Source organism: Telopea speciosissima, chromosome 8, assembly GCF_018873765.1.
Source record: "Telopea speciosissima isolate NSW1024214 ecotype Mountain lineage chromosome 8, Tspe_v1, whole genome shotgun sequence".
Classification (NCBI taxonomy): domain Eukaryota; kingdom Viridiplantae; phylum Streptophyta; class Magnoliopsida; order Proteales; family Proteaceae; genus Telopea; species Telopea speciosissima.
The window spans coordinates 25,603,156-25,628,162 of NC_057923.1; the positions used below are offsets into that span (position 1 = coordinate 25,603,156).

At 41.6% G+C, this 25,007-nt stretch overlaps 1 protein-coding gene across 1 annotated transcript in view; it reads right to left on the minus strand.

The window, feature by feature from the left end:
• Positions 1 to 20,452: 20,452 nt before the first annotated feature.
• LOC122672839 (N-terminal acetyltransferase A complex auxiliary subunit NAA15-like) overlaps positions 20,453 to 25,007 on the minus strand; it is a 62,861-nt gene continuing 58,306 nt past the window's right edge. Inside the window, exon 22 of the mRNA XM_043870336.1 lies at positions 20,453 to 20,975. Within this exon, the coding sequence (XP_043726271.1) occupies positions 20,773 to 20,975 (203 nt within the window). The 3' untranslated portion in view covers positions 20,453 to 20,772. The remainder of the gene's footprint in view (positions 20,976 to 25,007) is intronic.

Sequence of the window (25,007 nt, forward strand, 5' to 3'; positions counted from 1 at the left end):
TTTGGTTGGGATTGTAAACCTATATATTGATCTTGATCATTGGTAGTCTGTCTCCATTCTGTCCCTGCCTTACTTTCATCCATGTTACGTTGGAGCAAATTTTTTCTATTTTTCTAATTAGTCTTATTTGGGAAAGCATGTTTATTTATTTATTTTTTTGGATGAAAAAAAGCATTAGTCTAAGCTGTTAAATAATTTAGAGTAGTGGAGTTATTTAGGGTAATCATATGTGTATAAATCAAGGCATAGGGAATGGACATTGCCTCATTTGCTATGATCCCCCTTTCTAAAGAAAAAAAAATAAAAGAGACCATTCTAGTCTCATTAGCAAATGAGGCAATGTCTATTCCTTTTGCCTTAATTTATACGTATATGATCCCCCTAAATAACACCACCAGTCTAAATTATTTATAGCTAATACTAACATGCTTTGTTTTTTCATCCCAAAAGAAATTAACGTCTTTTACAAAATAAGACTAATCAGGAAAAGGGGAAAATTTTGCTCCAATGTCACATGGATGAAAGTAGGGCTGAAATGGGGACCGAAATAAACCAAGAAGATGGATTGCCAATGATCAAGAAAAATATATCAATTTTACAACCCCAATCAAAATCTTTTAAGTTTTCTTATAATAAGAATCATGAAGGAAGAAAAGGGATAGAGAGAGGATTTAAAGAAACAACAAAATTAAATTGAAAATTTATATGCTGATGTTGCTAAAGCTTGAGGATGAAGAAAGATTGAGGAGAAGAGTGAACATTAAATTTATTACAAGCCTTGGCTAAAGGAAGCTCATAAAGTTCAATTCAATTGGGTAAGTTAGAAATTTATTATATTTTTTAAATTTTATTGTATGTTTATTTTATTACAACTTACATACAACTAATTGTGATCACTCAACCGGTTGATGATTAAAGCCATTGCAGAATCTTCCATGAGTCTGCTAATTGAATTAGTACAGGTAAACATTCATGCTGTTAATATTTTCTTACTCTTATTGGAACTCATACATACTTTTATAATTGAGACACTGCCTGGATTTTCTTTATTTAAGTGATATTGATGACTTTGTGCTACTAGTTTCTAGTTGAGGGAATTTTGCAGTTGTGTTGGTCATATCACTGAACCACCTTCTGAAGTTTTTATTTCAAAGAAAGGTGTTTGGTGGTTTGTTTTGATTTCCATAGATGAGTATTTATGGAATATATATGGTTTGTCAGGTCTTTCTTTCTAAAATAGGGAAACTCAGAACAGCAGGCCAATACAAAAGTAAATGTGATTATTAGTTATGAATCACTGTACCATCTCAGCTGATGGTCTTTCCATTATACAATATTTGAGCAATATTACAAGCAATCAAATCTACTGAGGTTTGGTAACTTCAGAAATTTTAAGTCTTCCAATGGAAACCAAATAATACAGGAATGGTAAGAAATCCTTGGACTGTTATGGTAACAGAGAATGTAAAGATTGTAAGAGATCCAAGAGAGAATGAGGTGACTGACTAGCACAGTCAGAGATTGTGATCTTCGTTTGACAGTCATGTCTTTCTTTCAAACACTTCTTTTATGTCCTTTCTGATCTGCATCATAGTGTACATTCAGGTAGCCTGTATGAATTCCATTCTAGCTGAATTTCTTTTTTAATTTCTGCATGCTTTCAGTTTTCTTAGTGGCAGTTGGATTTCTCATAATACTGCTGTCATATAATAACCTGATTTCATTCTAACTTTGTAGACTTATTCTACTTGCTGATTTAACTCATCAACTGCATTTCAAACATATTTGATTTGTGTTGCTAAAATTATTTACAATTTTCTGTTTCTTGTGCTTATTCCTATAACTTGGATCTTGTATTTTTATTCTTCTATTCTTCTATTAGAGTGCTAGAAGTTTAGAATCCCATTAATAGGCCCAGGCCAAGGTCAAGATTCCTTTTTCTTGATACCTATCCATTGGGATGTGCATGTATATCTCTTTCTTTCTACATGTTTTATGAAAGATGGAATTGAGCAGTAAAGATGTGCTGACTTTTGGCCATGTTGACTATAACTTCTCATCACCACATCAGTTGTTGTAGTTATTGTTGAGTTGTCCTTGTTGTAAGGGAAGCTATGGTTTAGAATAATTACTGAGCTTCTTATCGAACTTTCAAGTACCATGAAGAGACTTTGTATTTCATTAGTATGGGTGTTGCTTAAATTATCTTGTAAACTCCATGTATGTACATGTAGAGCCTGAGTCATCAATGGTCTGTAACATGAATATAATCAGACTTCACTTCTTTGGAGAAATGTCTACTATTGCATCTTGTGCTGTTGGATAATGGGTTTCTAGTGACTAACTATTTTCCCATACAAGTCCTCTATGCATTATTACCATAGAAATTTACTAGCTCTATGGTAAATTATATCAAGTACAAGGGAAAAAAGGCAGCACAAGCTGTACAGATATTTGATTAATGGGCCACTAAGCTCAGTCCAGTTGATTTTGAGGAGTTCAGTCTACCATACTTATGTGGGGAAAGAATGTGATTGTCCCATCTACTTTTTTAATACTGTCGCACAAAGATTGTTACCGGAGGAAAAACCCTCAGGCAGTACAACTTTCAAGCTAGCCTTGGGCTAGGAATGAATTAGGGAAGAACAAAGCTAACACGGCGAAGTCTCTTGATTTCTTTATTGATAAAAGAATGGATGGATGAGTGAATGAATTTACATGAGCTCTAGGGCTCTTATTTATACAAGTTTGGGCCTAACCCCTTTCCTTTTTAGTTAGATGGTCCCTGCGTGCTCGGATTAGGAAACTATGATAGAGACCGAGATTCTCTCATTAAATCTTGAGATCCTTCCATATATGGAACGTGGGTTACGGTTAGCGGCATGTTCCCACTTGGAAGTTTTACAACCGTCTTTGCTGACGTGTTCTGGTTGGTATAACCGTCTCGAGCATGGCTCTTCGGATTCGGGTTTGGAAACTGGTTTGCATGTGGCCCAAGGGAGACCACATGTAAGGCAGAGATTGGTCACATAAAAAGTAGTGTATCATTTGCCCCCTACTCCCTTTACCTGAAGTGAGGTATGGGGAGTATATTTCTTTAGTATCCTGTGTTAGCTCAAATGTAGCTCAGATTATGTGTTCGGTGATGTTGGCAGTTGGTGAATCAACTCGTTTTATCTTTTGGGTCATATTTCTTCTTTGGACGACTTTACCCTCCATGGGTCTTTTATAATCGTGCCACCATTTGCCAATGTTTGCACGTGGGTGCAAAATATCTTTCGGTTTTCACGCCTTTTAAGGGAAACTTGATGGGATGTCATAAAGTTTAAATTTAAACTTTCTTGCTTTCTCGGTGTTTTCCTTGTAAAGGTAGTTTTTCTCATCCTCGACATTCGTGTCTTTTCTTCTTCTCCATCCGGGCATCCTGGTCGTTCAAGTAGAATGAATGGTTGGATTTGGAGGCTTTGTTCTATCGCCCCCCAAGAGTATAAAACGTTCTAGCTTTCCCTGTGTTTCCTTCATCGTTTGCAAGTTTTCTCGCTAGAAACTCTTGGGTTCCTAAAGTCATCTCGCTCAGTGCCTTTTTCTTCAACCGTATCCCTTCTTACCCAAGTAAGTTTTTTTTCTTTCCCTTTCTCTTTTATCGCTTTGCTTTTCTGTTCATTCTGGGAGATGGGGAAATCTAAGAAAAGCTCGATCCCTGAATCCAATCAAGAGGCGGACTCTCTGTTAGATGAGGGCGAGAGGTTGTTTCATGGAGAGGTTCTAAGAGAAAACCGAAGGGTTTCTCTCTGGTCATCCACGGAGGATGCTACAACTTCCAGGATCCCCATATTAATTCCTCGAAGTTCATCTGGCGCTTCTGCCAGTACTTCTAGCCGCGGTTCCAAGAAATCATCGGCTAAAAGGGGTTATTGTGTTCGTCAACCCTAGCACGATCCCATCATCGGAAAAGGGGTGGATGAGATCCCATCCATACTGACAGAGTATAATCTATTGGAGATCCGAAATGTTTATGCAATCCCAGAGTCTATTGATCTTAGGGTTCCATCTCCCGAGGATAGGTTAAACCAACCGCAACCCAATGAGGTTGGTCTCAGTCTAGATGCTTTTGAGGCGGGGCTCTGTTATCCTCTTCCTACCTTTATTTCTTTTCTCCTTAGGCATTACAGGGTTGCCCCCAGCCAACTGGTCCCCAACTGCTGGAGGTGTGTAGGAGCCTTCATTGTTGGATGTTCTAGGTTAGGTAGACTTCCCTCTCCTGCTCTGTTCATCAAATGCTTCACCCTGAACTCAAATAGCGGTAATCCGGGCTGGTACTATCTCCGTCAATGTGACGTTCCTGTTGTGGGCAAGATCCCGTCGGCCATTCATGGCTAGAAATAGAGGTTCTTCTGGGCTTCGTATAAGGGGCCCAAGTGTCCCATTGTGTGGGGTTACCTAGATACCACTACTCAGAATAGAATCCCTTTCCTTGACCCTAAGGATCGGTCCACTCTGGAGAAGATGATGACCGATAAGGCGCGTGTGGAAGTAGCTTCTATTAATGCTCTGGATGAACGATTTGGAGAGGGGTGAGCACCTCGAGGATTTGCCTTATCCTGTCTCCTTCCCGTAGACCTTTGCACTATACTAACTTTCTTTCTTATATTGGCTGTAGTGGAATTTTCTTTGAATTCCCTCACTACGTTAATGGAGGCCGAGAATCTCCAGGTAGCTGGGGATGTTGTTCTTCCTTCCCTCGATAAGAGTAAGAAAAGAAAAGTGCCTTCGATCGAGCATGACAAGGGTCTCCTTAGGAAGGGGTCCAAGAAACTTCCTCCCCCGTCTTCTTAGGGTCTCAAAATTCGAGAGCAACATTCGGATAAGGAGAAGACATCTTCCTCTTCCGGTCATACAACACAGGAGGAGGGCTCTCTCACAGTTTTCAAGGATCTCCCGCCTTTGGATATGACCAAGAAGAACAAGGGGAAGGAGAAAGCAAGCTCGGATGTGTTTGGTCCCAAGTGGTTGATTAATACCGACCAAAAAGTGATTGGCAACACCGTTGCTACTGAGAATTTGGCCCTGAACTGCATTCCTCCGATTGACCAAGAATGGCTCTTAGAGATGGATGATGACATGCTAGAGAGATCCACCCTTGCGCGGGCTTAGGAGGTAATACTCCTTTCTTTCCCTGAAGCTCGGATTTCAGGCGATCCTTGCTAATTTTTCTTATTCCAGGATTTGGCTTGTCTCCGGGTTGGTGGAGCGTAAGAGAAAAATTGCTTCCGTGTATACTGAACTGGAGAAAGAGAGCCGAGAGCTGAAGAGGGCTAGTTGTGAGAGCGATGATCGGATTTACCTTCTGGACACCGAAGTGAAGGACCTAAAGGCGGGAAGAAGACTGTGGAGAAGGCTCGCACCGAGGAAGGGTGAAGCTTGCGACGGCGGAGAAGCAAGTTAAATCTCTTTCTTCTTCTTATGAGAAGACTAAGGAGAAGCTGTGTGAGAAGGAGCAACTGATCAAGGATCAGAAGAATGTTACTGCTTTGAAGTCCCAGCTTAAGGATCCTTGCACCAAGGCCATAGAAGAATATATCAGCTCGGAGGCCAACACCAGAGAGCATCTAAAGATGGCCTCAAAGGTTTTTCTGAAAGTGTCTTATTCCATCTGGCGGCAAGTGAAGGAAAAGGAGCCCGATTTCGATTTTGGTGACATATCTGAGGTGCAATCCATGCTTGCTCGGCTAGAATCAGGTGTTTATGTCCCTACTTCATCTAAGGGTCAACTAGAGATTCCCTAGCCGCATCCTTCTTCTGTGGTTCCTTCTGTGGCTAGCACTAAGGTTGGGGGGGTCAACTTCTTCAGCTAGTGTGGTGGAGACCGGGACCCTGGCTCCCGAGCAGACTGAGGCAACTGCCCCCATTTTTGAGCAGGTCCCCGAGCAGAATACTAAGCAGAGAGTTAAGCTGGGAGAGGAGAATCCTCCGTTAGTACTCGTAGAGGGCGCGGTTCCTGCTTCGGATGCCCAGGATCCCGAGGATGCTCTTGTAGTTTAGCTCTCCTACTTTTTCTGAGTCTTTATTATGTGTCACTCTTTTTTTTTTTAAAAAAAAAGATGTAATTTGCCTCTAGGGCTCTTAATGAAGAATGATCATATTCTCCTTACTTTCTGTGCTTCTTATCCCATGTTGATTTCTTTGATTTTGCATTTATCTGACCATAACCTTTCTGTCTTGCCTATAGGATAATCTCTCGCTGCCCGATAGCACACAATCTGACATTGCGGAACAAGAGAAGGAACTACAAGCTCGGGTAACGGTGTATGCAAATGCAAATGCAAATGCTGTGCTGAGAAAGCGCTACTCTCGTCTGGAGAGTGAATTAGATTACCACAAGTCCCTTGAGAGCTGGGAGAAAGATCTATTGGCAAGACTAAAATTTACTTGGGATGTTGTAGATAATGTTGCTGACTATCTTTGGGCCGAGAAGTACGCTGTTGCCAACCTTACTATAGAGCACGTTGTGAAGTCGGCGGCCTTTCAACGCTCCAGCGAGGATAAAGCACTAGAAGGTGCCAGCGTTTATATGATAACATAAAGGAAGCTGTCCCCCATTTCAAATGGGGGAAGATTAAATTGGGCTTTAATCCTCGGATTCTTGGACGGGAGGTGGTATTAGATCCATCTTCCCTTTCAATACCGTTCTTCCCTCCTCAGAAAGTTCCAGGACCTTTGCCCCCTAATCCTCCACGTCCTGAGTGTGTATATTTGTAGATAATTCATTGTACCTCGGGCAGCGATAGCTGTCACATTTTATCTATGGAATTACCAACTTGCTCGGTATTTTTTTTGCTCATGCTGTTTAGTTTTTCTGTCGTAGTGAACAATTTCCTTCTTCCTTTCGTGTCGCTTTGCCCTTCCTTTTGTCAAGCATGGCCTTTATGACGAAGATCTTTTTTCAGGGGATTTTGTTTGTACTTCCCAATGTAACACGTTAATTGCCCGTGCCTCACTTAACGCCGCGTTTATTGCGCCATTAATGGAACTTAAGTAGGAGCCGAATTGTTGCCTCCATAGTTGAACCCTTTCCCAGTTCTCGAAAGGTACAGTTGTGATGAGATTGAGCCACGTGGCCCTGGCAGTTATTTCCCTTAATTTTGGTGGTTGTCTTTTGATATTCTTCTCTTGGATTGAACCATCGGTTTGTCCTTTAAATAGTGCCTCTACTCTCCGCTTCTGCCATTCATAGTGAAGCCATGAGTCCCCTTTGTATATATCCTTCTTGTGGTTTTGTTGAAGCTCTCATTCTTCTCTGGTGTTTTGGCTGCCGTTGCATTTATGGCTTTACAGGGTGTATGTTTTTGAAGGCTTGTCCTCCTGTAGATGCTACTATTTTTTGCTCCGATCTTCAATCAACATTGGCCCTTACAGCTTTGATCCTCAATCGACATACAGTGTCCTTTGGGTTTCCAGGATTTTGGGCCATCTCTCTGCGTAGTGTGCCCTTGCCAATGCTTGGAGGGATTACGCTGTCACAGAGAGAATGAGAGTCTTGAGGGGGGTGTTTCCTACCGACCCTAACCTCTTCAAGATTCAAGGTGTGGTGGTTTTGCACAAGCAGTGCGGCACGCTCGTCATCTTCATCCTCCTCATCTCTTGCAGATGTAGGACCGGTAATGGGGGCTATTTTGGGCTTTGGAGGAGCTTCCAGATGTCCTAATGGTGATTCTCATTTGGCAAAGCAGTCCCCCCTTGGCTTCTCAGGGTCGCTTTAGAACAGGTTGTATTGCGTCATGAATTTCAGGGTTGTTCATGCACTACCTGATGTTCTTGTTATGGCTACACCTATTTCATATTTCTCGTCCATTGGTTCATGTGTTCTTCAATGCTCTTCTCCGGAGGATCAAGACAAGGCACATTGGGATTGTGGGTTAGGCGCATTTCGATCTTGCCCGGCTCTCGTCTTCCAGGAGAAGAATCCACTTGGAACCGAGCTCAATTTAACCTTTGTATTTGCTACACTATTGGATGCTTATAACAATCTCATGTACTTGTACTAGCATTTTGAAATGTCAATAAAGAACTTTGTTGCTTTTGACTTGTGTTTGCTTGTATTCTTTCTATTGAGCTTTACTTTCTATGCTCGGTCTTTTAGCTCCATAGTAATAAAATGAACTCTGGACCTTTTTTGTAGCTCATTGTGCAATTCTTATTCATGCTCAGATCTCCGTTTTCTTCACTGGGGAAACGCCCCTATGGTGTAACTCACCATTATGGTCGGATGACTATTGTATTCACTGGGAAAACGGCCCTATGGTGCAACTCACCATTATGGTCGGATGACCATTGTCTTCATTGGGGAAACACCCCTATGGTGCAACTCACCATTATGGTCGGATGACCATTGTCTTCATTAGGGAAATGCCCCCATGGTGCAACTCACCATTATGGTCGGATGACCATGATCTTCATTGGCACATCATTAGTAACGACATATGAAATTTGTTTAAAAGAATGATTCCAAAGTTTTATTGCAAGAATAAGCGGTTGCTATAATTTGCTGAATAACCATTGACATCTTTATTAATGTCGTAGCCACATGAAACTTGGAAACAATTTCTATTTTGATTCAAAACAAATAAGAACTGACCTCATTGATAGAGTTTTTGTAAATTTTCTACATTCTAAGACCATGGTATGGGTACTCCCTCCAAAGTCTCCAAATGAAAAGCTCCTGGCGCCACTTGTTTGGAGATTCTTTATGTTCCTTCCCAATTGGGCACTAACTTTCCCATGGATCTCGGATTGGAGGCTTCTACCTTACGTAGAACCAATTCTCCTTGGTGAAATTTTCTAAGCTTCAACTTTGAGTTATAATGATGGGCCGTTCGTTGTTGGCGAGTAGCGTTCCTTACCCGAGCTATTTCTTGGATTTCTTCCAACAAGTCTAAATTCACTCTTAACTCTTCATCATTGACTTCTAGATTGTATAATTGCACCCTCATTGACGGTTCCCTATCTCCACGGGGATAACAGCCTCTGTTCCATATGCTAGCACGAAAGGTGTTTCTCCTGTCGCAAGTCTGGTTGTTGCCGATATGCCTATAGAATGCTAGGCAATTCTTTCGTACACAATCCTTTGGCCGTCTCCAGCTTCTTTTTTATTCCGTCCAGTAGGATCTTATTCATGGCTTCTGCTAGGCCATTGGATTGTGGGTGCGCTACCGAGGTCTTTCTTAGTTGAATTTCATACTGATCACTAAATTCCTTGAATTTTTGCTCAAATTGCTTCCCGTTGTCAGTGATGAGAGTTCTTGGAATTTCGTACCTATATATGACTGAGTGGAGGAAGAATTTCCATACTTTCGCGGCTGAAATTACCGCCAAAGCCTCTGCCTCTACCCATTTAGTAAAGTAATCTACGGCCACGACCACGAACTGCCTACCTCCTGATGCCTTTGGGAAAGGACCTAGGATATCCATACCCCATTGCACAAAAGATAACGGGCTTGAAATTGAAGTGAGCTTCGTGGTCGGTTGACGCGTGATTGGTGCAAATGTTTGGCACTTGAGGCATTTGTGCACAAAACTCATTGCTTCCTTCCGTAGGTATGGCCAAAAGTATCCTTACCTGATGACCTTATGAGCCAATGCCATGCCCCCCAAGTGTTGTCTGCAAATGCCTGTATGGGTTTCCCATAGAACATATTCTGCTTCGGATGGCCTGAGACATTTCAGGTATGGCATGGCATATTTTTTTTTGTACAACAATCCCCCAATCATCGTGTACCGTGCCACCCTCATCCTTATCTTCTTATTTTCATCCTTGTCTGTAGAGAGTGAGCCCCTTTGGAGATAGGCTATTAGGGGATCCATCCAGCAAGGTTCCATCTCAATGGGTAGTGTATCCTCTGCTTCTTCTATGCTTGGCGTACCGATCACGTCTATGTACACGGTTCTGTCGAGGTCTTGAAATTCCAAGGTGGCTAGCCTAGAAAGCGCATCTGCTGAGGCATTCTGTGCTCGGGGTACTTGTAGTATTTGAAAGCTGGCGAACTCATTAATTAAGTTGCACACTTTGCTCAGGTATTGCGCCATGTGTGGTTCCTTTGCCTCATATTCTCCATTGACTTGATTGACCACCAATTGGAGTCGCTATGCACAGTAATGTTCCTTACTACCAAACTCTTGCCAGATTCAGACCTACAATTAGGGCTTCATATTTTGCTCTGGTCTGAAATTCAAAACTTAGTGCATACTGCACTAAGAATCCCCCTGGACTTGTCAGTATCAGGCCTGCACCACACCCGTTAGCATTAGATGAACCGTCCACGAATAAGGTCCAAGTCTCTGTTGCCTCCCTAGCTTTAGTCTCTTGGGCTAACTCTTCTTCGGGTAGGGTGCACTCGACGATAAAATCCCAAGGGCTTGAGCTTTAATGACCGTGCGGGGCTTATACTGAATGTCGAATTCCCCTAACTCTACCAACCATGCAATGAGCCTTCCAGGATGATCGTGCTTAGCCAGGATTTTCTTCAGAGGCTGATTTGTTATTACTTCTATGGTGTAGGTTTGAAAATAAGGTCTCAATTTCTAAGCGGCTGTTATCAGAGCATAGGCATATTTCTCCACATTGCTGTATTTGGTTTCTGCATCTAGGAGTACGTTGCTAACATAATAGACGGGTCTCTGTACCCGTCTGTCTCCTCGGACCAGCACCACGCTTACCGCTACTGTGGTAATGGCTAAATAAAGCTGTAGCGTGTCTCCCGATTCTTGCTTGATCAGGAGTGGTGGTCGGGCCAAGTACCTCATCAACTCTGCGAATGCTGTCTGGCATTCATCCGTCCATTCAAAAGTGAGCTTGGTCCCCTTTGTTTCTCTCTCGCGCGCTCGGTTTTTTTAAGCCTTGAAGAAGGGTAGGTAGCGGTCACCAGAGGCCGAGATGAACCTCCCTAGCGCTGCTACTCTCCCCGTTAGCTCTTGCAATTCTTTGACTCTACCGGGTGAACGCATTTCCAGTATGGCTTTGATCTTAGCTGGATTAGCCTCTATTCCCCTTTCTGAGACCATAAAACCAAAAAACTTTCTTGAGGTAACGCCGAAAGCGCATTTTGCTGGGTTCAACTTCATCTTGCTTTTTCTCAAGACTTGAAACGCCTCATCTAGGTCAGAGATATGGTCTTCTGCCTTCAAGCTCTTTACCAGCATATTGTCTACATATACTTCCATATTATGCCCTATTTGACTCTTGAAGATATGGTTCACCAGACATTGATACGTGGCTCCGGCGTTTTTCAACCCGAAGGGCATACGAGTATAACAATATGTATATCTTCAAGCAATAAAAGAAGTTTTCAGAATATCAGGCTTGTACATCCTGATCTGGTTATAAACTGAATAGGCGTCTATGAAACTCAACATTTCATGGTTACCTGTTGCATCTATTAATAAATCAATACGAGGCAAAGGGTAGTAGTCTTTAGGGCATGCTTTATCCAGATCAGTAAAATCAATACACATTCATCATTTGCTGTTAGGCTTTTGCATCATTACAACGTTAGAAAGCCATTCTGGATAGATGGCCTCCTCTATAAAGCAGGCAGCTAACAGCTTGGTTACCTCCTCGATCACCTTTTCCTCTCGCTTTGGGGAGAAGGTCTTCTTTTATTAGAAAACTGGTTTGGAGGCAGGGTATACGCTGAGTCTATGCTCGACTAACTCCCGATCCACTCCCAGCATGTTGGATGCCGACCACGCGAATATGTCCGCGTTGGCCCTCAAGAAATTGATGAGGGCATTCCTCTGTTCGCAACTTAAGCTTGCTTCAATCTGTACTGTACGCTTTGCATCTCCTTCAACAATCTCGATGGGGACCAAATCCTCCGCTGGCTCTGTTCTCTTGTACTCGGTGGTATCCCAGTTATCATCCAGGTTGATCAAGAGCATCTGTGGCTCTTTTCCCTTGGCTCTTAGATATCCTTCGTAACATCTCCTGGAAGTTATCTAACTTCCTCGGCACTCTCCTATCCCTTGATCAGTTGGGAATTTCATTACCAGATGTGGGGTGGATACCACTACCTGTAGAGGTCGTCCCAATATTCCATTATGGGTAGAGTTTACTTTCACCACCAAGAAATTCATTCTCATTGTAGCGAGCTTGGGGTCCGTCCCCACCATCACCAATAGCTCAATCGACCCCTCAACATGTACCGGGGCCCCATTGAATCCATACAGGGGAGATTCAACTCATTTTAGCATCTCGGGTTTCAAGAGCATCTTCTCAAATGCATTATAATATAAGATCTCCACCAAGCTCCCGTTATCCATGAGTATCCTTCCCACCAAGCAATTGGTGATAGTCATCTTGATCACTAGAGCATCATCATGGGGAGACTAGATGTTGGAGAAATCTTCATCCGAGAAGGTAATTTGATGCTCGGTTCTCAGGGGAGATTCAATTCATTTCAGCATCTCGGGTTTCAAGAGCATCTTCTCAAATGCATTATAATATAAGATGTCCACCAAGCTCCCGTTATCCATGAGTATCCTTCCCACCAAGCAATTGGTGATAGTCATCTTGATCACTAGAGCATCATCATGGGGAGACTAGATGTTGGAGAAATCTTCATCCGAGAAGGTAATTTGATGCTCGGTTCTCCTCCTTTTGTCTGGCACTTCTGTTTGGAATATGCTCTAAGCGTGGTTTTTTCTTGAATTGGAGGTTTCACCTCCCAGCCCTGGGCCTTCATAGATCGTGGCTATTTCCCTTACAGGGGCATTCTCAGCATGTTGCTTCCCTCGGGTATGGTCCACTCTATCCAATCGAGCAGGCAATCGGGGCTTCAGCTTGGTTCCTGGGCGCGATAGTCTTGCCTCCTGTCACTACCATCTTTCTTGATAAACCGGCCTAGACGGCCTCTCTAGATGAGTGCTTCTATCTCGTCTTTCAGCTATCTGCAATCCTCGGTGTCGTGGCCAGGATCTTAGTGAAATCGATAGTATTTATTCTTATTACGCTCATGCGCAGGTTTCACCATGCCGGCCAGCGTAGAGTCACCTGATCCTTTATCTCGTTCAAGATGTATTCTTGGTTGTGGGTGAGGGCCGTGTAAACAGGCTCTGGCTCCACGTCACTCTTGGGAACCCATCCTTCTTATCCACTCTCTTCCTCTTTCCTTCCTTCTCATCTCTGCTGCACTTGGCACCGCTTTCCCCCACCTGGGTATCTTTCTTTTCTTGGCCCTTCTTCTCAGGTTTATCCTCTTTTTCTTGCTCGGCGGCCAGAACTTCAGCCAGATTGATGTACTTCTCACAGCGTGAGAAAAGCTCGTACATATCTCTTGGTTCATCCATGATTAAGGACTTCTTCAGCTCGACATCTTAGATGCAACTACACAACGCCTAAAACTTCACCATCTGATCCAGGTTTTGCACTTCCAGGGCCTCCTTATTGAATCTTGTAAGAAAGCTCCTGATTGACTCATCGGGGCACTGTTTTAAGGCCAAAAAATTGGCGGCAGTTTTCTTATGAACCTAGCTACTCACAAAGTGAGCAAGGAAGGCTCGGCCCAGGCCCACGAAGTTGGAGAAGGAGCGCGGCTGGAGCCGTGAGAACCATTGTCTCACCGCCCCCTTCAGGGTAGAGGGGAACGCTCTGCACATTATGGCGTCTGAGGCACCCTGAAAGAACATCAAGGACTTAAAAGTTTCCAGGTGATCTTCCGGATCCGTTGTGCCCGCGTATTGCTCTATGGCTGGCATCTTAAACCCCTTCGGCAGAGGTTCCAGCTGGATTTCATCTGTAAACGCCAGATCAGTAGTGAAGTGGAAGTCATGACTAGGGGCTAGGTTCTTTCCTCGCATGACCTCCTAGATCTGGTCCTGAAGTTCCAAGACTTTGTCATTCAGAGCTTGTTCAACTTTGGTCATCTGGGAACCCTGATTCTTGGCGTTCCCTGGTACTTCTCTGTCCTTCCGCCTGGCGTTGTTTGCGTTACTGTGATTCTTGCTATGCTCTAGGGAAGGAATTCTTTCTCTATCCTACGGTGGAGGCGGGGGTATTTGGATCCCTGCAAGAAGTCACGCTGCATCTCCATCATCTGTTCCATCTTGTCCTGCCAGTGAGTCTGCAACGCATCGAATTGCTCCACCGTCACGTACCACGGTGGGTCTCTGGGAAGTCTTGGATGAGATTCCTCCTGCTGTGATTCATTCACCTCGAGGATAGGATCTTTCGCCGCCTGACAAGAGCCCACAGGTCGTCCAAAGTTCCCCCCTGAGCGACGGCTGGAGGAATAGTTGGAGCAGCAACTGCAGTTGCGGCCCTGGTGACTTTGGATTGATTTCTAGTGTTACTCATGGTGGGAACTTCAAGGGTCTCTATTCTTCACTTCCCACAGACGACGCCAAAATGTTGCACAAAGATTGTTACCTGAGGAAAAACCCTTAGACAGTACAACTTTCAAGCTAGCCTTGGGCTAGGAATGAATTAGGGAAGAATGAAGATAACACTGCGAAGTCTCTTGATTTCTTTATTGATAAAAGAATGGATGGATGAGTGAATGAATTTACATGAGCGCTAGGGTTCTTATTTATACAAGTTTGGGCCTAACCCCTTTCCTTTTTAGTAAGATGGTCCCTGCGTGCTCGGATTAGGAAACTATGGTAGAGACCGAGATTCTCTCATTAAATCTTGGGATCCTTCCATATGTGGCACGTGGGTTACGGTTAGCGGCGTGTTCCCACTTGGAAGTTTTACAACCGTCTTTGTTGACTTGTTCTGGTTGGTATAACCATCTCGAGCGTGGTTCTTCGGATCCAGGTTTGGGAACTAGTTTGCTTGTGGCCCAAGGGAGACCATGTGTAAGGCAGAGATTGGTCCCATAAAAAGAAGTGTATCAAATACATACTGAAGTGTATCTAATAAGGATTAGAGAGTTTGATTTGGGATGGATTTGAGAGTTTTAATTTCCATAAGGATTTCCAAATCACTGTGTCGGATAGATGTCTACTTTGATAACAAGGAAGTTGCTTTGGTAGTTAGTAGGCCTGATTTTGTGAAAGGTGTAAATATGAAATCCTCATGCTGATGGGATGAGAGTGGAATTTGTATGATGGAATGTGCAATGTTGGGTGGGAAAATGTTTTGAATTAGGGCATGATTCCAAGTCCTTCCTGCCGTGAGATCTTTGACTTTTTTTTATATAAAGGGTGAGGTTCGAAGGAGGATGGTAATATAAAAATGGGAGAATGTTCTCTATGCCGCAGCGCAGCCTGCGCCTAGGCACATGGGCAGCCTGTGCAGGGGGCAGGGTGGTCCTTGCGCACACCCCCATGTGCCTGAGCGTAGGCTGCGCTGCGGCACAGAGAACAGCGCCCCATAAAAAATTTAGGGATCCATGGATGTGTCTAGATGTCTATAGTACACTCATTACCTACTTTCCAAAATAATATTCTTAAGAGGTCCGAAATGATATTTTTTTATCCCATCAAACTCCACGTTCCATTTTTTAGTTTGAGATCTCTTTCCATAAGATTATTATTTGGAAAATATTTGGCTTTGAGGATTCTTGCCCAAAGTTTATATGGTTGGATTAAGATTCTCCAGTCCAATTTCATCAGTAAGGCTTTACTGTGGATAGCAGTGGATCGGATACCAAGTCCCTCTTGGGGTTTAGAGGTATAGATGGAATTCCAGAAGATAAGATGAAGCCCTTTTCCACCCTCTTTCTCTTTCTTCTTTCCAAAAGGAAGCATTTATTGAAGCACAACTTCAATCGGGATCATATCACTCCTCCTTACTGAAGCCTAGGGACGTATCAGTAAGGAGGAGTGATATGATCCCGATTAAAGGAGCTAAAAGAGGTAGGTGTAGGCCTAAAATGATCATAGGAGAAGTTGTGCGAAAGGACATGCAAAGTCTAGGTCTTGTACCAAGTATGACCTCCTCAATAAGGAGGAGTGATATGATCCTGCTTGAAAGAGCTCAAAGAGGTAGGAGTAGGCCTAAAATGACCATAGGAGAAGTTGTGCGGAAGGACATGCAAAGTCTAGGTCTTGTACCAAGTATGACCTTAGATAGAGCCTTTTGGAGGGCAGAGATCCATGTAGCAGATCCCATTTAGCTGAGATTCTCCCGACTTGCTGGGTTGTGCCTCTTTCCTATTACTTTCATCTTTCATTTGTCATTTTCCTTTATAATATCTCATCTCTTTTCCCCTTCTTTTTTTTTTTTTTTTTTGTTTAGATCTCAGTTCACCCTACGTTGTTTTGTTTGGATCCATGTTGCCGACCCCATTAAGTTAGGATAAGGTTGTGTTGTTGTTGTTGTTTGTTGTTATCGAGTCAAGTTTGAGGCAAATTAATTTTGGAAATGGGGAGCAGGACGTGAGGAAAGCTGGAAAAAAATTAAGTACAGATTTGATGAGAATAGTGCAACCTACTTGGGAAAGTAAATTAACTTTCCAATGTGCCAATTAGTTTTTGATTCTGTGACATATTATTCAAGCAGTTGGCTCTAGACTTGGGAGGGAAAGGGGAGTTCCCAAGTATACTGAATCAGGTTTCATATCTTTAATTCCTAGAATCCTCTTGAAGGAGTGTCGAAGGTGGTCTAGTATGTTACTATGAAATAAAAAGCTACTTTTGTCAAGGTTAATTTGTTGCTCTAACAAATCCTCAAAGAGAGCAATGATAGATTTGATTGTAGTAACATCATCAATCATAGCACGACAGAAAAAGAAGGGTGTCATCTGCAAAAAGGAAATGGGTGATCTCTGGAGATTTCTTGCCACTTTAATGCCTTTGAAAAGATTGAGATCCCGATAAGTTTGGAGAAGACAAGAAAGATATTCCATAACTATAATGAAAAGGTAAGGGCTTAAGGGGCACCCTTGGCAAATTCCTCTAATAGGTTCAAAGAAATTAAAACCACTCCCTTGCATTTTAATTGAGAAAGAGAAAGCAAAAAGGATACAACTCATATCACACCAATGGTCATCAAAACCTAGGAATTCAAAGATGGCCTTGATAAAACCCCATTCAATTCTGTCGTAGGCTTTGGACATGTCTAATTTTAGGGCTAGGGAACCCTGTTTCCCTATCTTCTTTTTCTTTAGGAAGCTGAAGATTTCCTGGGGAATGATTATATTATTAGACATTTGTCTCCCTTTAACAAAAGCAGCTTGATAAGGTGAGATCAAAGACTAAAGGAAATGTTTGTCTGTTTGCAATGATTTTTTAGATAAACTTACAAGAGACATTGCATAGACTAATGGGTGCTCCATCTTTTTTTAGGATTAAGGGTATTAAGGGTATGGTTAACAAGAGGTAGGGTGAGGCTTGAGAAGAAATCCCTGACCATATTGATGATGCCAAATTTGATAGTATCCCAATTAAATTGATAGAAGAAAATTGCAAAACCATCGATCCTTGGAGCTTTGAAAGCTCCAATACGAAACACCAAGGATTTGATTTCATTTTCAATAGGTATTATTAAGGGAAATGAGCTCCATTTGTATTTGTGAGATCACAAGGTCAAAGAGACATTCCACAAAGGATGGATCAAGAGGATTGGTTGTAGCGATTAGATTCTGAAAATAAGCAGAGAACTCGGAAGCAATAATAGATGGGTCAGAGATTTTGCTTCAATTTGAATCGACAAGAGAAGGGATAGAATGAGATCTGATATTGCATTTTGCAATGGAATGATAAAATTTAGTATTTCTGTCTCCATCCTAGATGTACATATGTCTAGATTTCTGCATCCTACCGCTTTCTAAAATGAGTTGAATATGATACTCAGTCTCTTTGATGTTGGATATGACCTCGTCAGAAGGTTTTACAGTTTCCAATATGTAGAACTGATAAAAAAGGAATTGTTTCGGATTGGAGATTTAACCAAATACCTCTCTATTCCAAATTTTGAAGAAGTTAGAGAGGGCAGATAATTTGGTTGAGAGGTTAGCATCAAGAAGGAGGTTCCATTGTTGTTTGAGGAAGGAAAGGAAAGATGGGCGTTTGGTCCATGCTGCTTGGGAGTGAATTTTTTTGTTTTTGGTTATTGTTGTAACATTTTAGTGTTAGAGAAGTGCAACGTAAGAGCGGGTTATGATCAGAGCTAAAGGATGGCAGAAGTTGTAGTGTAGAATTAAGCCAAATGTTAAACCAATAGGGCATACTAAGACACCGATCGAAATGCTCTAGAGTTTTATTGGGTGGTTTTTGTTGATTGGTCCATGTGAACCAGGAGCCTGTTGATATTAATTCATCAAATTGGAATTTATTGAGCAGCTCTCTACACATCAAAGCTAAGGGGGTATTGAGGTTAAGAGGCTTACCCTCATACTTATCTTCAGGGTCGAGGAACTAATTAAAATCCCCTATAATGGTAATAGGGGTGGTACAAGAGGAAATGAATGAGCTTAGGTTGGACCAGAAATTAGTCATATCAGCTGGTTTAGGAAGTGCATTGATACAAATTAAACACCATAACTTGGAGTAAGAATGATCACCAATGAAGACAGCATCGATTCCCAATGAATGTATTGGAAATGAGAGATGGGTTCTTACAAAGTAACCAGAGACCACCACTTAACTTTTCTTCCCAGTACTTTCAATAATAGCAATAGAGGTGTAGGGGTTACAAGGTTTGGGGAGAACTTTTAGGTCGGGTGTGTGGATTTTGGTTTCGCACAGGAAAATAAAATTGGGTTTCCATTTATGTATGTGAGAGTACAGAACTCTTCTGGTAGTCTTGGATTTAAGACTTGTAACATTCCGATTAAATATGTACATGATCAAAGGGAAGGGACTTAAGAGTTAAGACGGAGATTATAACGTTTAGAAAACTTGAGCAAAATAAAGGATGTAGCAAGGAAAATAGTAATAACGACGAAACAGAAATCAGAAATGGAAAGCTTTACCGAAGAGGATGATAATGTGAATTCCTTGTCCGCAGCTCTGTTCCCAGCGTCTTGACAAACATGTATAGTTCTTTTTTTTTCTATGAAGAACGGTGGGTTCATGATGAGCCATAATTTACCCCGAGCAACACGTGTCATATCAGACCACACCTAGCAAGTTCACCCAAAACTCGGGTCAGAAACATGACCTCAGGATAATTAAATCTCGCCAAAAGAATGAATGGTTAATTGACTTAACCCAACCATGGACCTCGGTCAGGTCAAAATCACACTTCTTGCGTGACTGCAGTTATGATTTTGGCACGACCCTAGTCGATACACGTGTCGACCAAAGGTCGTGCCACCTAAGATTATATGAAATCAATACTATCGTCTAGGATCAAGCAAAGCTTGGATATCGTATAGAATCCAGAACCTATAAATAGACACACCTAGCCAAGGTATGGGAACTGAATTGATTCTTGCTTACTCAAGTTCCTTAAACTTGGGATTCTTATCTGTTGCAAGCTCTGACTTGGGCATTGAAGTGTACTAACTAGCTCAGGCTGGCACTTCTTTGTCTTTTGTTGTTTACTTGTGCAAGACAACCCGACCAGGTAGACCGCAGCTCGAATCAGAATCTGTTGCAAGGGTTCACAAACTCAGTCTTTCATTTGAGTGGAGAGAATGTCCAGAGATTTGAAGATTTTTAGGAGATCGGTTGAGGTATATATATTGTTAGCTTGGACATTGTGGACTCTTTTTTTTTTTGTTTTTTTTAACTCCCAATGTTGCTTGACTTGGTGTTTAATCTTTTCATCAATTTAATACACTATTCTTAGGTGAGCCCATAGAGCAGCAAGGCTGTATTATCTCATATTGCCTTTGTTTGATCCACATCTGCATTCTAGCTTTATTCTTCAAGATTATTATTATTTCACTATATTAAAAATTTTACCATCACTAACTACTGTGTACATACAACCTTCTGCTGCTAAGTTACTAGTCTTTTATTCTTCACAAATTTAGATTAATTTTCATCACTTCAAATCCAACCAAACACAGCCATTACATTTTTTTAGCTAAAAGTCGACAGGTGAGATGAGTGTTGAGTTACATAAGTTCAAAATCCTGCTCAAACTTGAGAAGTATCCTACAAATTAAGAAGCAAGCATGTTGAGGCACAATAGGTGACTAGATAATCCTAAACCACTTCCAGCTCTGATGACAATTCTAAAAAAAATTATTATTTCTTTCACTCACACAGGTTTCTTGATCTTCATGACAAAATCAATGGATACAATGTGATTCTCCCAAAAATTTCAATGTTTCTTAGTGTATACATTAACTGAATGTAATCACTGGTAATCAGCTCGTCAAAGCATTATTTTGTGCCCTGTACTACGAGAAGGGGCAGGATCTGTACTCAAAAAGATCGTTGCAAAAAAAAAAAAAACACTTCTTTGCCCTAAAGCATTATAACCTTGAAATGCTGCTGGCAGCAGCCCCTCAACCCACCACCACCACCACCTATTTTGTTGATCAAAAGGAGGCGAGGATAAGATTCAACAGCTCTCTCAATACAATGAACTAAATATACACATTTCTAACAGAATCCATCCTGCAACCAGGCAGAAGAAAGGTCATGTAGAGAAACAAAAAGGAAACCGAGTTTCAATGCAAATCAATTGCTCACCGCAAATTTGCTCAAAAAAACCTCATGGAACAATTTTTAAAAGGCTTGAGCTGCCTCCTCTCCTTTCATAGTATTTAGGTAAACTTTTTTCATGTCCCCAAGCCTGGCATGGTTGCAAATCTTGTAACTCTCTTGGTATACTTTTTTAGTCTGACTCTCGCAGATGGGTAAGCAGCAGACTTGAGTTTAAACGGTAAGGTCCTTGAAAGCCTCTAATTTTCCATTTGAAGAATGAGTTAGACGACTCCGAAAAACTTCCTGATGGCTTGGGACCCCATTTTGAGGCGCCTTAGACATCTTTTCTAAAGCATATTTTGCAATGGCTGAACTATAAAGGCCTTCAAAGTATGTCGAGAGAGGGAAGTACTCAGCACATCGTGCTTTCCACCCTGCACAAGAATAAAATCAATCTTGAATTCATCTAGGCAAGATGATATGTGGTTACAACAAAAGATCAATTCTTCCCTTGTATGGCCTACAGTCAATGATTTTTAGCCTTGTGGAAAGGAGTGGAGTGATAATCAACCAGATATCAGCCCATAATTAATAAAATAAACAAATAGAATTGAATTGTTCCAGGATCTTAGACCAAGAAGAACTACATCAAAAGGTTTTACTTCTGAAAATGGCACGAGTCGAGCAACCAATTAGACAAACAGAATATTACATGGTATTTAATCCTCTTAATTAATTATAAGTTAACCATTTCATTTTTGAACATATCAGAGATGAAAATCTTAATTTCCCCCTATACATCAAGTACATTCATGTTTAATTCATATTCCTCTATCCATATATGGGATATACATGACCATGTCTGTCAAGTGTGTTTGACAAAGAGAAAGAGCCAGTACAAGACCAGTATGGGATGTAAATTAGGCATCTATGAGGATCATCGCATGCATATTCAAAAACAAGAGGTAGGTCTAAAGGATTTCCAGAGTACGATGAAGGGCTAACTGGTATCAGAATAAATGAGAGAGCGAGAATGGACTGTCAAATCACAAGTTTAAACTAGAGAGCATTACTGACAACCCCCCCCCAAATTTAAGAATCAACTAGAACTTAGGCATATAAAGAGGAGGTCACCTAATGACTGTTGATTGACAATAACTTTTCAGTTTATGAAACTATAATACAAGAGATCTAGCAGTACGTGTCCACAGAAATAGAGCATAATGGATAAACTAGAGACGTTCTTTAGGAGTGTTAGAATATGACAATGAGCATCTCGGCATTAGCGCCAGTCTAGTGAGGGTATTTTGGGGCTTTTGGTCTCTTTTGTAATTTTACCCTATTCTATTTATAATAGTGAAGAGGGGAGAATAATCTAATTGATTGTTCTCCCCAAAGGATTACAGTCAATTGTTTCCCTCTTCTTCTTCCTACTCTCTCTTTTCTTCTTCTAATCTGTTATTGTTTACATGGTATCAGAGCTTGGCTCTTAGGAATCGATTTAATTTCCTAGGACCTACTCTATCTCTCTCGGTTCTCATTGGAGTTACAGTCTGAAGTTTTTCCAGGTTTGAAGTTTTTCGTGAATTTGGTTTGAAGGGGCTGCAGCACCCTATGCTGCGATTTTCGGAAGATGTTTGAGACTAGTTCATGAAGAAATAAGAAGAACTAGGTCTCCCTTTTGTGGTTTGTACCGATTCAGGGCTAGTAGTTGCGCTGAATTGAAAAGAGATTCAATTTCAGGTCTCGGCTTTTGATAGATTTGTTTGAACCTTTTTTTTTCCTGGATTGATTGTGGTTGAAGCTCGATTTTTGGCTTGTTGAAGATCTGATTTGAGATCAGTATTTTTCTTGTTGGAGGGGCATTATTTGAAGCTGCAAATTCCTTTTGTTTGATCGCAATGGGTGTCACAAGTGGAGATTCTAAGTTGTCGCAGAGGTTATCTCGGGTTCTTTCAAGTCTATCACAGAAAAGAAATTGGAGGGTGTTAGTAATTTCCAGCAATGGAAGAAAATTGTCTGGGTGGTTTTAATTGGTCGTGGTCAACAAAAACACCTTACCAAGGCCAAACCAGAAGATGATGAAATATGGGAAATTGGAGATGCCCGTATTCTGGGACAGATGCTGAACAGTATGACTTCCCAGATCATTGACTTAGTGACTCACATAGATACTGTGAAGGAGTTATGGGATTATTTGCATATTCTATATTCTGGACAGAATAATTTGTCTCGTATTTATGAACTATCACAGGAGTTCTATTGAACCGACAGGAAGGATCGTCCAATGACTCAATATTTTGTTGATTATAAGAGGATGTTTGAAGAATTAAATGCATTGCTACCTATTAGTTCTGATGTGAAACAAATGCAGGAACAGTGGAACAACTTGCAGTTAAGGGGTCAGTTATGGGGTTTTTAGGAGGTCTGGGTCCAGAATGACTCCATACGCTCAACCATTCGTGGAGGTGATAGAGTTGCCTCTCTTTTTGAAACTTTCTCTCATGTTCTTCGTGTTTCTTGCAATAGTTCTCATGAACCAGCACATAGCAATGGTGAGAGTTCAGCTCTTGTTGCATCTAGCCAGAAGAGGCAATGGTGGACGTACTGGGGACCGCGGTGGTGTCCGTGGTAGTGGAAGAGGCAGTAGTGGTGGTAACAGTGGTGGTACTGGTGGTGGTAATAGTGGTGAAAATTTTGGTCCTATCAAGATCTGTAATCATTGTGGTGGACCAGGACATATCCAACACTTTTGTTGGAAGCTTCATGGTAAACCACCACAACAATAATATGCCAATTCAGCGACTAATACCGAGTCTTCTGTTCCATCTTCTGAGGATAAGGTGGTGAGATTATCGGATGAGGATTATGCTCGGTTCACACACTTTCAAATATCTCAGCCTTCTACATCTTCCTCCACTGCTACTTTTGCCCAGACAGGTAATGCCACTGCATGTTTCTCATCTCCTCGCCCCTGGATCATTGATTCGGATGCATCTGATCACATATCTGGTGGGTCAGGTAATTTTTCTTCCTTCCAGTCTACCGAATCTAGTGTTACATTGGTTGATGGTTCCTTTGCCAAAGTCACTGGCACTGGCACTGTTTGCCATACTAAATCTGTCTCTGTCTTCTGTCTTCTATCCTCCATTTACCTGACTTTCCTTGTAACTTGCTTTTTATTAGTCAAATTACTAAAGCCTATAATTGTTCCGTGACATTTCCCCTGATTATTGTGTTTTTCAGGATCTTACTACGAAGAAGATGCTTGGTAGGGGACATGAGAAAGGGGGCTGTATCTTCTTGATGACTCTCCTTCAGTTGCATGCTCCAGTGTCCTGTCTCCACACTAAGTTCATTGTCAGTTGGGTCATCCATCGTTGCAGAGCTCACAGAAGTTAGATTCTCATTTTCGTTCTTTTTCTAGTCTAGAGTGTGAGTCATGTCAATTTGGAAAGCTCGACCGTGTGAGTTATTCCCCTAGAGTTAATAAACGGTCTATGAACCCTTTTTCTTTAGTGCATTTTGATGTATGGGGACCTTGTCCTGTTACTTCTAAGTTGGGATGTAAATATTTTGTTACCTTGTTGATGACTATTCTAGAGTCACATGGATTTATCTAATGAAGCATAGTTCTGAGTTATTTTCAATTTTTCGTACCTTTGTTAATGAAATTCAGACTCGATTCAATACCAATATTAGTGTTTTGCGTAGTGATAATGCACTTGAGTATTTTTCAGCACCTTTTAACTCCTTTATGGCTGACTGTGGTATGTTAAACCAATCTTCGTGTTCAGCCACACCCCAACAAAATGGTGTGGCTGAACGGATGAATAGACATCTAATGGAGGTGACTCGTTCCATTCTTTTTGAAATGAAAGTACCAAAAATATTTTGGACTGATGCTGTTTTGATTGCCTGTTTTATAACGTATGCCATCTTCTGTGTTACAAGGGGGGATTCCTCATTCTCTTTTATTTCCGACTGAACAACTTTTTGTTTTACCACCTCGTATTTTTTGGTTGTGTTTGCTTTATTCGTGATCATCGTCCAGGGCTGTCCAAGTATGATTCCAAATCCATTAAGTGTATTTTCTTGGGATATTTCCGGACTAAAAAAGATTATCGGTGTTATTCTCCTGTTCTTAAAAAATATTTTGTCACTGCCGATGTTTCCTTTTTTGAGTCCACCTTCTATAGTGATAACTCTTGTTCTCTCTGAATTGGACGATGAGATTCCTTTGTATGTGGTTTAGCGGTCTATTTCACAGGTTCCAAAGGCTGCAGTTTCATCACCTCCACCTCCACCTCCACCTGTTCGGCCAACACCTTCTCCGATTCGGTTCACTTTTGTTTGTTGTCCTCATGATGATGCAGTTCCCCAGGCCTCTACTGCTCCTCCAGCATCTACTTTGTCTACAGATCTAGCTGCTCAGTTAAGTGTTCCTCCTGCTGATCTGGATATTC